Source organism: Rhamphochromis longiceps, linkage group LG6, assembly GCF_057381845.1.
Source record: "Rhamphochromis longiceps isolate RC_006_pf linkage group LG6, R_longiceps_female_GT1.1, whole genome shotgun sequence".
Lineage (NCBI taxonomy): Eukaryota > Metazoa > Chordata > Actinopteri > Cichliformes > Cichlidae > Rhamphochromis > Rhamphochromis longiceps.
In genome coordinates, this window is record NC_140562.1 from 6,259,075 (window position 1) to 6,273,359 (window position 14,285).

At 41.2% G+C, this 14,285-nt stretch overlaps 1 protein-coding gene and 1 long non-coding RNA gene across 2 annotated transcripts; one reads left to right on the plus strand and one right to left on the minus strand.

The window, feature by feature from the left end:
* Positions 1–2,335: 2,335 nt before the first annotated feature.
* LOC146667335 (uncharacterized) lies at positions 2,336–5,633 on the minus strand. The gene is made up of 2 exons (XR_014912046.1): positions 5,481–5,633; positions 2,336–2,648 (listed from the first exon to the last, which is right to left on the minus strand). It is a non-coding gene; the product is annotated as an uncharacterized LOC146667335 (long non-coding RNA).
* Positions 5,634–7,487: 1,854 nt separating this feature from the next.
* Positions 7,488–8,936, plus strand: LOC146667336 (zinc finger MYM-type protein 1-like). Its single transcript, XM_085408384.1, has one exon. The coding sequence runs from the start codon at positions 7,488–7,490 to the stop codon at positions 8,934–8,936; it is 1,449 nt and encodes a 482-aa protein (XP_085264510.1).
* The last annotated feature ends 5,349 nt before the right edge of the window (positions 8,937–14,285 follow it).

A 14,285-nucleotide genomic window follows, 5' to 3' on the forward strand; every position in this document is an offset into this window, starting at 1 on the left:
TAAGTATAAGTAAGTAATCAGATTACTTATGTAATCAGATTACTTATGTCGGTCAGTTATCTCTACTAACTGTATATCTGTATAAATCATCCTAAAATGTCTGATATATGTCAAGTATTTCCAGACAAAATGAAGTCATTCACTCGGATCTGTGACGGTGTGTATTGTTACTAAGTATAAGTAAGTAATCAGATTACTTATGTAATCAGATTACTTATGTTATCAGATTACTTATGTAATCAGATTACTTATGTCAGTCAGTTATCTCTACTAACCGTATATCTGTATGAATCATCCTAAAATGTCTGATATATGTGAAGTATTTCCAGAGAAAATAAAGTCATTCACACGGATCTGTAACTGTGTGTAAGGAATCAGATTACTTGTGTAATCAGATTACTTATGTAATCAGATTACTTATGTCAGTCAGTTATCTCTACTAACCGTATATCTGTATGAATCATCCTGAAATGTCTGATATATGTGAAGTATTTCCAGAGAAAATAAAGTCATTCACTCGCATGTGTAACTGTCTTTATTATTGTTAAGTATAAGTAAGTAATCAGATTACTTATGTAATCAGATTAACTATGTAATCAGATTATTTATGTAATCATATTGCTTATGTAGTCAGATAACTTATGTCAGTCAGTTATCTCTACTAACTGTATATCTGTATAAATCATCCTAAAATGTCTGATATATGTCAAGTATTTCCAGACAAAATGAAGTCATTCACTCGGATCTGTGACGGTGTGTATTGTTATTAAGTATAAGCAAGTAATCAGATTACTTATGTAATCAGATTACTTATGTAATCAGATTACTTATGTCAGTCAGTTATCTCTACTAACCGTATATCTGTATGAATCATCCTAAAATGTCTGATATATGTGAAGTATTTCCAGAGAAAATAAAGTCATTCACACGGATCTGTAACTGTCTGTATTATTATTGAGTATAAGTAAGGAATCAGATTACTTATGTAATCACATTACTCAAGTAATCACACTACTTATGTCAGTCAGTTATCTCTACTAACCGTATATCTGTATGAATTAACCTAAAATGTCTGATATATGTGAAGTATTTCCAGAGAAAATGAATTCATTCACTCGGATCTGTAACGGTGTGTATTATTACTAAGCATAAGTAAGTAATCAGATTACTTATGTAATCAGATTACTTATGTCAGTCAGTTATCTCTACTAACCGTATATCTGTATGAATCATCCTAAAATGTCTAAAATATGTGAAGTATTTCCACAGTAAATAAAGTCATTCACTCGGATCTGTAACTGTGTGTATTATTATTAAGTATAAGTAAGTAATCAGATTACTTATGTAACCAGATTAACTATGTAATCAGATTACTTATGTTATCAGATTGCTTATGTAGTCAGATTACTTATGTCAGTCAGTTATCTCTACTAACCATATATAACCCGTATGAATCATCCTAAAATGTCTGATATATGTGAAGTATTTCCAGAGAAAATAAAGTCATTCACTCGGATCTGTAACTGTGTGTTTTATTATTAAGTATAAGTAAGTAATCCGATTACTTATGTAATCAGATTACTTATGTCAGTCAGTTATCTCTACTAACCGTATATCTGTATGAATCATCCTAAAATGTCTGATATATGTGAAGTATTTCCAGAGAAAATAAAGTCATTCACTCGGATCTGTAACTGTGTGTATTATTATTAAGTATAAGTAAGCAATCAGATTACTTATGTAATCGAATTACTTATGTAATCAGATTACTTATGTAATCAGATTACTTATGTCAGTCCGTTATCTCTACTATCCGTCAGTGGCGTCGTTAGGCCTATTTTAGGGCTTTTTACAGAACTTGCAGACAAATTCAATATAAAGATGCAGGAATATGAGTTTAAAGAAATAATAATATAAACCTGTCGCTATTCACACAAATATGATCATAACTCGGTTGGTCCCTTTCGCTTTACATTGTTAAGGTAGCGTCAGTGCTTCGTTATCCAATCCCTTCCAGTTGTTCACAGGGGACATCCACATGACTGAAAATCCAGTCCTCGTTTTCACTGCTACTTTACACTCCGCTCGTATACACCTGCAGAAACACTAGCGTGCATGTGGCAAACGGCAAGAAATCATGGATATACGCAAGTTTTTCAAGAAAGTAAGTCTTCATCACTGGCTGGTAGTAACAATTAGTTAGCTCCAGCTAACAGCAGAGAGTCCCATGTAAATAATGAACCAGGTGCTCCCCATTTTGTAAATAAAAACCTGGCTAGCGCACTAAGTTAAATTGTTAGCATTGTGGAGGTATGTAACAACGACAGGAGAGGTCTCAGTGTCTCACTCCAACAACTTTATTAACTGACAGAACTTCACATATAGTCAGCGCCAAAATCTCCACCCCCACACTTCCCTTCAACTTGTGTGTGAGTGGAGCCACCTGGTGGTCCGCCACACATACCCCCCCTTGAACACACAGTCAGGTCTCCATTCAGTCCAGGACCCTGGGTCTAAGCAAACGACCCGCACGACTGAACCTGGGAGGGAGAGAACAGGCAGAGGAAGGTCCATCCTGTGAACGAGGCTGGTGAAGGCGAGCAGGAAAGGCAGGAGGAGGCTCAAACGTTGGTGGTCCGGGGGTAGTCCTGGGGGGAAAACCAGAGACTGTCAACCCCAGCGCAGGAGGTCGGCCACGGCGAGGGGCCTGGGCCGGCACTACATCACTGTCCGGAAGAACATGTGCTGGTTTAAGTCTGTCAACACACACAGTCTCCCTTCGACCCCCAAAATCCAAAACAAAATGTTTCTGGCCCGGTTCAATAACCCTGAACGGGCCGTCATACAGCGGCCGCAGCGGTGTCCTGTGGGCATCGTGCCTGACAAAAACAAACTTAGCAGTCTCTAAAGTCTTTGGAACAAAGGTGTCAGGCACGCAATGGTGCACCGGACCAGGAACCCGAAGCGAGTGCAAAAGCGGGGTGAGAGAGAGCACCGATGGATCGAAGCAGGGAGGAGGATTTTCAGGCAAGAATTCTCCAGGCACGCGGAGGGGCTGACCAAACACTAGCTCAGCTGGGGAAGCGCCGAGATCCTCCTTAACCGCAGAGCGCAGCCCAAGCAAAACCCACGGGAGGCGGTCAACCCAATTGCCATCCTTTAAGGAGGCGCGAAAGGCAGCCTTCAGCGACCGGTGGAACCGTTCACACATCCCATTAGCCTGCGGGTTGTATGCGGTTGTGCGGTGGACTTTAGCCCCCAGTCCATCAGCCATGGCCGACCAAAGCTCGGAAATGAACTGGGGGCCTCTGTCTGAGGTAATGTCCGCGGGTGGGCCGAAACGCGAGACCCAGGTCGACAAAAACGCCTTGGCCACCACTGCTGCGGTAGTGGACGCCAGGGGGACCGCCTCCGGCCACCTGGTGGTCCGGTCAACAACAGTCAAAAGGTGCGTAAAACCTTGTGACTGCGGCAAGGGACCCACCAGATCGACATGCACATGATCGAAACGTTTGCCGGGTATGAAGAACGGCTCCAGGGGCGCCTTGGTGTGTTTATGAACCTTCGCACGCTGGCAGGGAATGCACGCCGACGCCCATTCCTTAACAGATTTGCGAAGGCCTGGCCAAACAAATTTAGAGCTGACCAGTTTAACAGAGGCCCGGACCCCTGGATGAGAGAGAGCATGTACCGAGTCAAAAACTTGACGACGCCAGGAAGCGGGAACCACAGGGCGAGGGCGGCCGGTGGAAACGTCACAGACGAGGAGGGGACCACCGTCCTGCACGGGTCTGTCCTCCAGTATGAGGCCCGTCTGGGTGGATTTAAGCGCGAGGATGTCAGGGTCACCGCTCTGATCGGCAGCCATAGCGGAGTAGTCTATGCCGAGAAAGACGGGAGAAACCAGCGCATGGGACAAACAGTCAGCCACATGATTGGATTTACCAGCCACGTGCCGAATGTCCGTGGTAAACTCAGAAATGGCTGCCAACTGGCGCTGCTGGCGTGCACTCCATGGATCGGAAACCTTGGACATGGCAAACGTCAAGGGTTTGTGGTCCACGTATGCGGTAAAGTGACGACCCTCGAGAAAAAACCGGAAATGACGAGACGCCAGGTGGAGCGCCAGTAGCTCCCTGTCAAAAACGCTGTAATTGCGTTCGCTGTCACGTAGCGTACGGCTGAAAAAGGCGAGCGGTTGCCAGACACCCGAGATTCGCTGTTCCAGCACCGCACCCATGGCTATGTCCGACGCATCAGTGGTCAACGCAATCGGCGCTGAGGGGGATGGGTGGGCCAGAAGGGCAGCATTAGCTAACGCTGACTTAGCATCAGAAAACGCTTGGATGCTGTCTGGAAACCAGTCATTAGCTTTTTTACCCTTTAACGCCCCATAAAGGGGCTTCAGCAGATGTGCCGCTCTGGGGAGAAAACGGTTGTAAAAATTCACCATCCCCAAAAATTCCTGCAGTGCCTTAACAGTCGTGGGACGCGGAAATTCCGAAACAGCTCGGACTTTGTCAGGCAACGGAACCGCGCCCTCGGCGGAAACACGGTGCCCAAGGAAATCGAGAACGGGCAACCCAAACTGGCATTTAGACGGATTAATAATCAGTCCATGCTCCGCCAAACGCTGAAAAACCTGACGCAGATGGAACATGTGCTGCTCCTTCGAGCTGCTGGCCACCAGTATATCATCAAGATATACAAAAACAAAGGGCAGCCCGCGCAAGACCGAGTCCATCAACCGCTGGAAGGTTTGGGCGGCACCTTTCAGGCCAAACGGCATGCGCAGAAACTCGAAAAGGCCGAAAGGTGTAATTACGGCGGTTTTGGGGACATCCTCCGCGCGCACGGGAACCTGGTGATATCCCCGTACCAAATCGATCTTAGAAAAAACCGAGGTCCCCGCAAGATGGGCGGAAAAATCTTGGATGTGGGGAATGGGATAACGATCGTTCTCCGTGACATTATTAAGACGGCGGAAATCCCCACAAGGTCGCCACCGACCATCAGATTTAGGCACCATGTGTAACGGAGAAGCCCAGGCACTGTTCGAACGCTGCACGATGCCCAGACGCTCCATGGTGGCAAATTCTTCCCTAGCGACAGCCAGTTTGGCGGGGTCGAGGCGGCGCGCGCGCGCGAACACCGGGGGCCCTACTGTAGTTATGTAATGCTCTACCCCATGCTTCGTCACCGTGCTCGAGAAAGTGGGGACAGTGAGTGAGGGAAACTCAGAAAGCAAACACTGAAAAACGTCACCCGAATCTACTGAGTTAGCATGCACCACGGGCTGAGCACCCCGAGTCAAACAGGGTAATGAGGAAAAGGACACAGCATCAATTAAACGTCTGTTAGCCACATCAACCAGTAGTCCGTGAGCACAAAGAAAATCAGCGCCTATTATAGGCACAGAGCTAGCAGCAACAACAAAGTTCCACTGAAAGTCACGGTCGTGAAAGCAAACAGTCACCAACCTTTCACCGAAGGTTTTGATGGGAGAGCCATTAGCCGCTGTTAGCAATGGCCCGCAACCCTCAGCTAGCCTGTCCGAGCCAGCCGGGGGAAGAAGGCTCTTCTGTGAGCCGGAGTCCACCAGGAAACGCCTCCCCGAGCGTGAGTCCTCTAAGAAAAGCAGCCCTTCCTTGTTGCCAGCGGTCGCGGCTGCTACAGAGCGCTGACATGCCCGTTTCCCTGGGTCTGGAAACTGCAAGGCGGGAGGCAGCGCCGTGCCTTCGCTCCAAAACGCTGGTGATAAAAACAAAGCCCCTTTCCGCGGTGCCGCCGTGCAGCGATTCCGGCCACAGTGGACGAGTCGGAGGGCCCGTGGAGCATCGGTGAGGGGGAGGGGGAAAACGCTGGTGGGTCCTGAATAACCGTCTGGACGCCGAAAGTCCTGGTAGCCAGGAGGATGCGATCCGCCTCTTCCGCAAGGGAGCGGTAATCCTTCGTGGCCAATAGCGGGGAGTTGGCAAGGCCAGCGCGCACTGGAGCCGGCAGCTGTCGAAGAAAGAGGTGGGTGAAGAGAAATCCTCCGTCCTCCGCGCCCAGCAAGGACAGCATGCTCTCCATGAGCTCGAGGGCGGTGCCGTCGCCCAGGCCCGCGATGGAAAGGAGTTTCTCGGCCCGCTCAGCATCAGAGAGGGAGTAACGCCGCAGCAGCAGCCCCTTGAGGGCGGCGTACTTGCCCTGGGCTGGGGGATCCCGGAGGAGAGTCATCACACGGCGGGTTGACAGCGGGTCAAGTGAGGCCACCACATGGTGGTATTTAGTGTCGTCGGCTGAAACTCCACGACGAGCAAACTGAGCTTCTACGTGCATGAACCACGAAGAAGGATCGTGAAGCCAAAAATCCGGCAATTTAAGCGCCACAGCAAACGCAGCCATCGGCGGAGGTGAAGGTCCAGCGGCCGCCGATGCTTCCAGGCCAGAGCTGGCTTCATCGTCGAGCCTTAGCATGTTCACTACAGGGGTCACCAATGTGGAGGTATGTAACAACGACAGGAGAGGTCTCAGTGTCTCACTCCAACAACTTTATTAACTGACAGAACTTCACATATAGTCAGCGCCAAAATCTCCACCCCCACACTTCCCTTCAACTTGTGTGTGAGTGGAGCCACCTGGTGGTCCGCCACAGCATAATGTTAATTTCTGTCACTCGTTTTAGCTCTGAAAAATCCAGCTGAGCTCATTCAGGTATGGTTATCATCAGTGGAAATAATAATAATCACTCCATCCCCATTAACCTGTAGGAGTCAGGGCAGAGGAGCACAGAGAGGCAGAGGGGAGAGACGTCTGCTGGAGAGGTGAGTCAAAGGATGGAGTCATTTGTGATGGAGACAGTCTGATTAGAATTTTATGGGACTCAATATGGATATGAAATATGAAACATTTCAGTCACGGTACAACATATAAGACCTGTTTAACTTGAGCTTTTATTTAGGAGAGTCAAGGTTAGAAAGTGGAGAGAGCAAAGAGAGAGATATGTATATAAGTCAAATTAGCCTGACTCACATATTTTTGAGGGTTCTATTTTAATATTACTTCAATTCAAGTAATTTAGTAATATTTTTAAGGGGCTTTAAATTGCAACCATTTTAGTCACATGCGTGCTCAAAATATAATGTTTGTAACTTCAAAATATTTGGGAGCAACAAATTACTGTGGAGCGGGAGCAGAAGTCATGATATTAGCAATTTACATTACAATTCAGTATGTTTTAATGTATCTTGAAGGGTGAGGCAGAAGGAGTGGCTGAGGGAGAAAAAGGTCAAGGTGAAGGTGAAGACAGCCCAAACAGAGGGAATTTTCTTGCGTGCATGGAGCTTTTGAAGGAGTTTGATGCTTTTCTTCAAAAACATAATCCCCCATCAAATGCACAGTATATCTCACCAACATCCCAGAATGACATGATTGACTGTTGTGCCCAGGAAGTTACTAGTGTCATTGTATCTGAAATGACAAAGTCTAAAGTCTATTCCATCATGGTGGATGAGGCAAGGGATAAAAAGGCAGAGCAGTTAGCTGTTTGTGTCAGGTACGTGTCAGAGGGGGCAGTGAAGGAGCGTTTCCTTGCACTTGCAGAGATAAAATCATTTGATGCCCAGTCCATTGCAAATGAGATTCAGCAGCAGATCCAAAACTATGGTCTTGCAGAGCTTAAGTGTGTAGCACAAACATATGATGGTGCAGCCGTTATGAGTGGCTCCACTGGAGGTGTACAAGCACATTTTAGAAGGCTCCATCCTGAGGCTATCTATGTGCATTGTTATGCTCATCAACTCAACCTGGTTTTGTGCAATACTTGCAAGGCTGTCCCAGAGGCTGTGGAGCTTTTCAGCTTGTTGGAGTGTGTGTATTCTTTCTTCAGCACCTCCCTAGTCAATCATCATAAGTTCATGGAGACTCAGGCAAAGCTTGGATTGACAAAAACTGAGCTTGTGCAACTTTCAAACACTCGCTGGGCATGTCAGTTGCGATCAATCAGTGCAGTTCTTGAGACATTGCCTGCCATTTTGGAGTGCCTATCTGCAATTGGATCCCCCATAGCTGTTGGTCTCAGAGCAAAGCTCTACAAGTTCTCAGCAGTCTATGCACTACTGATGTTTCAGTCGATTCTGTCTGTAACCGAAGGACTCCACAAATTCCTGCAGAAAGAGACTTTAGACCTGGCAGAAGCTTTTATCTGCAAACAAGCTGTGTGTGACACACTTAAGGGCAAACACTCAGATGCATTTGCTACAGAGCTGTATGAGAAAACCAAGGCCCTGTGTAACACCCACAGTATCCCTGAACCAGGTGCCAAGACAAGGCACAAACAGAGGAAAATGGAGGATTTTGTCCTGGAGGCAACTGTGGGTTCACGCACTGAATTGAACAACTCAGACACATTGAAAAGAGAGTTACTTTTCCCTTGTGTGGATCGGATGGTTGGCGAGCTTGATCAAAGATTTTGCAGTGTAGATGCAGGGCTGCTAAAAGGCGTCCAGGCATGCAGTCCTAAATCTGAGAACTTCTTGAGTGAACCACACTTGAATGAACTTGCAAAGCACTACAGACTTGACCTGAAAAAAGAGGAGGTTCTGGTGGCCAGAAACTTTCTTACCCGGAAAACAGAGGCTGGATGTCCACCCAAAAATATGTTGTCTGTGTACAACCTCCTTGATTCAGACATGTTTCCCTCTCTGAAGGCAACCATCCAAGTTGCCCTAACAGTGCCTGTCAGCAGCTGCTCGTGCGAACGGTCCTTTAGTGCACTGCGTCGGCTGCACTCCTGGCTGCGTCAAACAATGGGTCAGAAAAGACTTCACAGTCTTGCAGTCATGTCTATTGAAAAAGACACGCTTCAGCATCTGAGTCACAACAGAGTGATTGACCGATTTGCCACTCTTAAAAACAGACGTCATTCTTTGATGCTTCCACCCACCAAGTAACTGGTGATTGCAGCCAGAAAAATGTACTTTTTTATTTTCAGTTTTTTTTCTTGTTATTGATGCGGCAAACACATTTCCTCTGTTTTTTTGTTGTACTGTATTATAAAGCAGACTGAAATAAAACAATAGATCTATTGGTGGCCTAGGATGTTTAATCTGTCCAAAAAAGTAGGAAAACAATTTCTCAGTCTTTGTTTTCTGTTTGTGAAATTTTGTGCTCATTCACTACGTTCGTTCATGTCGTGTGCATCTCTTGGGGGCTAAGCCCCCCCTGTCCTTAAAACCTAGTGACACCCCTGCTAACCGTATATCTGTATGAATCATCCTAAAATGTCTGATATATGTGAAGTATTTCCAGAGAAAATAGTCATTCACTCGCATCTGTAACTGTGTGTATTATTATTAAGTATAAGTAAGTAATCAGATTACTTATGTAATCACATTACTTATGTCAGTCAGTTATCTCTACTAACCGTATTTCTGTATGAATCATCCTAAAATGTCTGATATATGTGAAGTATTTCCAGAGAAAATAAAGTCATTCACTCGCATCTGTAACTGTCTGTATTATTATTAAGTATAAGTAAGTACTCAGATTATTTATGTAATCAGATTACTTATGTCAGTCAGTTATCTCTACTAACCGTATATCTGTATGAATCATCCTAAAATGTCTGATATATGTGAAGTATTTCCAGAGAAAATAAAGTCATTCAGTCGGATCTGTAACGGTGTGTGTTGTTACTAAGTATAAGTATAAGTAATCAGATTACTTATGTAATCAGATTACTTATGTAATCAGATTACTTATGTCAGTTAGTTATCTCTACTAACCGTATATCTGTATGAATCATCCTAAAATGTCTGATATATGTGAAGTATTTCCAGAGAAAATAAAGTCATTCACTCGCATCTGTAACGGTGTGTATTATTACTAAGTATAAGTAAGTAATCAGATTACTTATGTAATCAGATTACTTATGTCAGTCAGTTAACTCTACTAACCATATATCTGTATGAATCATCCTAAAATGTCTGATATATGTGAAGTATTTCCAGAGAAAATGAAGTCATTCACTCGGATCTGTGACGGTGTGTATTGTTACTAAGTATAAGTAAGTAATCAGATTACTTATGTAATCAGATTACTTATGTAATCAGATTACTTATGTCAGTCAGTTATCTCTACTAACCGTATATCTGTATGAATCATCCTAAAATGTCTAAAATATGTGAAGTATTTCCAGAGAAAATAAAGTCATTCACTCGGATCTATAACTGTGTGTATTATTATTAAGTATAAGTAAGGAATCAGATTACTTATGTAATCACATTGCTTATGTAATCACATTACTTATGTAATCAGATTACTTATGTAATCAGATTACTTATGTCAGTCAGTTATCTCTACTAACCGTATATCTGTATGAATTATCCTAAAATGTCTGATATATGTGAAGTATTTCCAGAGTAAATAAATTCATTCACTCGGATCTGTAACTGTGTGTATTATTATTAAGTATAAGTAATTAATCAGATTACTTATGTAATCACATTACTTATGTAATCACATTACTTATGTCAGTCAGTTATCTCTACTAACCGTATAGCTGTATGAATCATCCTAAAATGTCTGATATATGTGAAGTATTTCCGGAGAAAATAAAGTCATTCACTCGGATCTGTTTTTTTGTTGTACTGTATTATAAAGCAGACTGAAATAAAACAATAGATCTATTGGTGGCCTAGGATGTTTAATCTGTCCAAAAAAGTAGGAAAACAATTTCTCAGTCTTTGTTTTCTGTTTGTGAAATTTTGTGCTCATTCACTACGTTCGTTCATGTCGTGTGCATCTCTTGGGGGCTAAGCCCCCCCTGTCCTTAAAACCTAGTGACACCCCTGCTAACCGTATATTTGTATGAATCATCCTAAAATGTCTGATATATGTGAAGTATTTCCAGAGAAAATAGTCATTCACTCGCATCTGTAACTGTGTGTATTATTATTAAGTATAAGTAAGTAATCAGATTACTTATGTAATCACATTACTTATGTCAGTCAGTTATCTCTACTAACCGTATATCTGTATAAATCATCCTAACATGTCTGATATATGTGAAGTATTTCCAGAGAAAATAAAGTCATTCACTCGCGTCTGTAACTGTCTGTATTATTATTAAGTATAAGTAAGTAATCAGACTATTTATGTAATCAGATTACTTATGTAATCAGATTACTTATGTAATCAGATTACTTATGTAATCAGATTACTTATGTAATCAGATTACTTATGTCAGTCAGTTATCTCTACTAACCGTATTTCTGTATGAATCATCCTAAAATGTCTGATATATGTGAAGTATTTCCAGAGAAAATAAAGTCATTCACACGCATCTGTAACTGTCTGTATTATTATTAAGTATAAGTAAGTACTCAGATTATTTATGTAATCAGATTACTTATGTCAGTCAGTTATCTCTACTAACCGTATATCTGTATGAATCATCCTAAAATGTCTGATATATGTGAAGTATTTCCAGAGAAAATAAAGTCATTCAGTCGGATCTGTAACTGTGTGTATTATTATTAAGTATAAGTAAGTATTCAGATTACTTATGTAATCAGATTACTTATGTTATCAGATTACTTATGTCAGTCAGTTATCTCTACTAACCGTATATCTATATGAATCATCCTAAAATGTCTGATATATGTGAAGTATTTCCGGAGAAAATAAAGTCATTCACTCGGGTCTGTAACTGTGTGTATTATTATTAAGTATAAGTAAGGAATCACATTACTTATGTAATCACATTGCTTATGTAATCACATTACTTATGTAATCAGATTACTTATGTAATCAGATTACTTATGTCAGTCAGTTATCTCTACTAACCGTATATCTGTATGAATTATCCTAAAATGTCTGATATATGTGAAGTATTTCCAGAGTAAATAAATTCATTCACTCGGATCTGTAACTGTGTGTATTATTATTAAGTATAAGTAAGTAATCAGATTACTTATGTAATCACATTACTTATGTAATCACATTACTCATGTCAGTCAGTTATCTCTACTAACCGTATAGCTGTATGAATCATCCTAAAATGTCTGATATATGTGAAGTATTTCCGGAGAAAATAAAGTCATTCACTCAGATCTGTAACTGTGTGTATTATTATTAAGTATAAGTAAGGAATCAGATTACTTATGTAATCAGATTACTTATGTCAGTCAGTTATCTCTACTAACCGTATATCTGTATGAATCATCCTAAAATGTCTGATATATGTGAAATATTTCCAGAGAAAATAAAGTCATTCACTCGGATCTGTAACGGTGTTTATTATTAGTAAGTATAAGTAAGTAATCAGATTACTTATGTAATCAGATTACTTATGTCAGTCAGTTATCTCTACTAACTGTATATCTGTATAAATCATCCTAACATGTCTGATATATGTCAAGTATTTCCAGAGAAAATGAAGTCATTCACTCGGATCTGTGACGGTGTGTATTATTATTAAGTATAAGTAAGGAATCAGATTACTTATGTCATCACATTTCATATGTAATCAGATTACTTATGTAATCAGATTACTTATGTCAGTCAGTTATCTCTACTAACTGTATATCTGTATGAATCATCCTAAAATGTCTGATATATGTGAAGTATTTCCCTAGAAAATAGTCATTCACTCGCATCTGTAACTGTCTGCATTATTATTAAGTATAAGTAAGTAATCAGATTACTTATGCAATCAGATTACTTATGTCAGTCAGTTATCTCTACTAACCGTATATCTGTATGAATCATCCTAAAATGTCTGATATATGTGAAGTATTTCCAGAGAAAATAAAGTCATTCACTCGGATCTGTAACTGTGTGTATTATTATTAAGTATAAGTAAGTAATCCGATTACTTATGTAATCAGATTACTTATGTAATCAGATTACTTATGTCAGTCAGTTATCTCTACTAACTGTATATCTGTATGAATCATCCTAAAATGTCTGATATATGTGAAGTATTTCCCTAGAAAATAAAGTCATTCACTCGCATCTGTAACTGTCTGCATTATTATTAAGTATAAGTAAGTAATCAGATTACTTATGCAATCAGATTACTTATGTCAGTCAGTTATCTCTACTAACCGTACAGCTGTATGAATCATCCTAAAATGTCTGATATATGTGAAGTATTTCCAGAGAAAATAAAGTCATTCAGTCGGATCTGTAACGGTGTGTGTTGTTACTAAGTATAACTATAAGTAATCAGATTACTTATGTAATCACATTACTTATGTAATCAGATTACTTATGTCAGTTATCTCTACTAACCATATATCTGTATGAATCATCCTAAAATGTCTGATATATGTGAAGTATTTCCAGAGAAAATAAAGTCATTCACTCGCATCTGTAACTGTGTGTATTATTATTAAGTATAAGTAGGTATTCAGATTACTTATGTAATCAGATTACTTATGTAATCAGATTACTCACATAATCAGATTACTTATGTCAGTCAGTTATCTCTACTAACCGTATATCTGTATGAATCATCCTAAAATGTCTGATATATGTGAAGTACTTTTCCAGAGAAAATGAAGTCATTCACTCGGATCTGTGTGTATTATTATTAAGCATGAGTAAGTAATCAGATTACTTATGTAATCAGATTACTTATGTCAGTCAGTTATCTCTACTAACCGTATATCTGTATGAATCATCCTAAAATGTCTGATATATGTGAAGTATTTCCAGAGAAAATAAAGTCATTTACTCGGATCTGTAACTGTGTGTATTATTATTAAGTATAAGTAAGTAATCAGATTACTTATGTAATCATATGGTGTGTTATGTCATTGCGTGTATGTGTTTCCTTTTTTATTGTGAAGGTCTGCGTCTTATGTGAGTGTTTTCAGTTTGCCTCCCTAGTCTCGTCACGTTAATCACTCCCAGCTGTGTTCCCTACCTGCGTGTAATCTCCCTGTGTTCTCTGAGTGTATTTAAGTTGTGTCTTCTGTCATGGTAGTTGCTGCTTCGTCTGTGTTGTTTCCCCTCGTCTCCCCGTATGTATTTCCTCGGACCTCCCTGCATCTACGTTTCTGGTTTGTGTTGTTAGTTTCCCCAGTTTAGGTTTCCGGTTTCATGTTCACTCACCATTGCTTTTTGTACCCACTCCTGTAAATAAATACTCACCTGCACCAGAGCTGCCGCCTTTTGGGTCCTTTCTCCAACTCCACACGGCTTGCCCCGGCAAACCGTGACAGGATCTGTAACGGTGTGTATTATTATTAAGTATAAGTAAGTAATCAGATTACTTATGTAATCAGATTACT

Bases quoted from the DNA above. Each gene is read 5' to 3' on its own strand.
- LOC146667336 (XM_085408384.1), top strand. From the start codon at position 7,488: ATGGTGGATGAGGCAAGGGATAAAAAGGCAGAGCAGTTAGCTGTTTGT.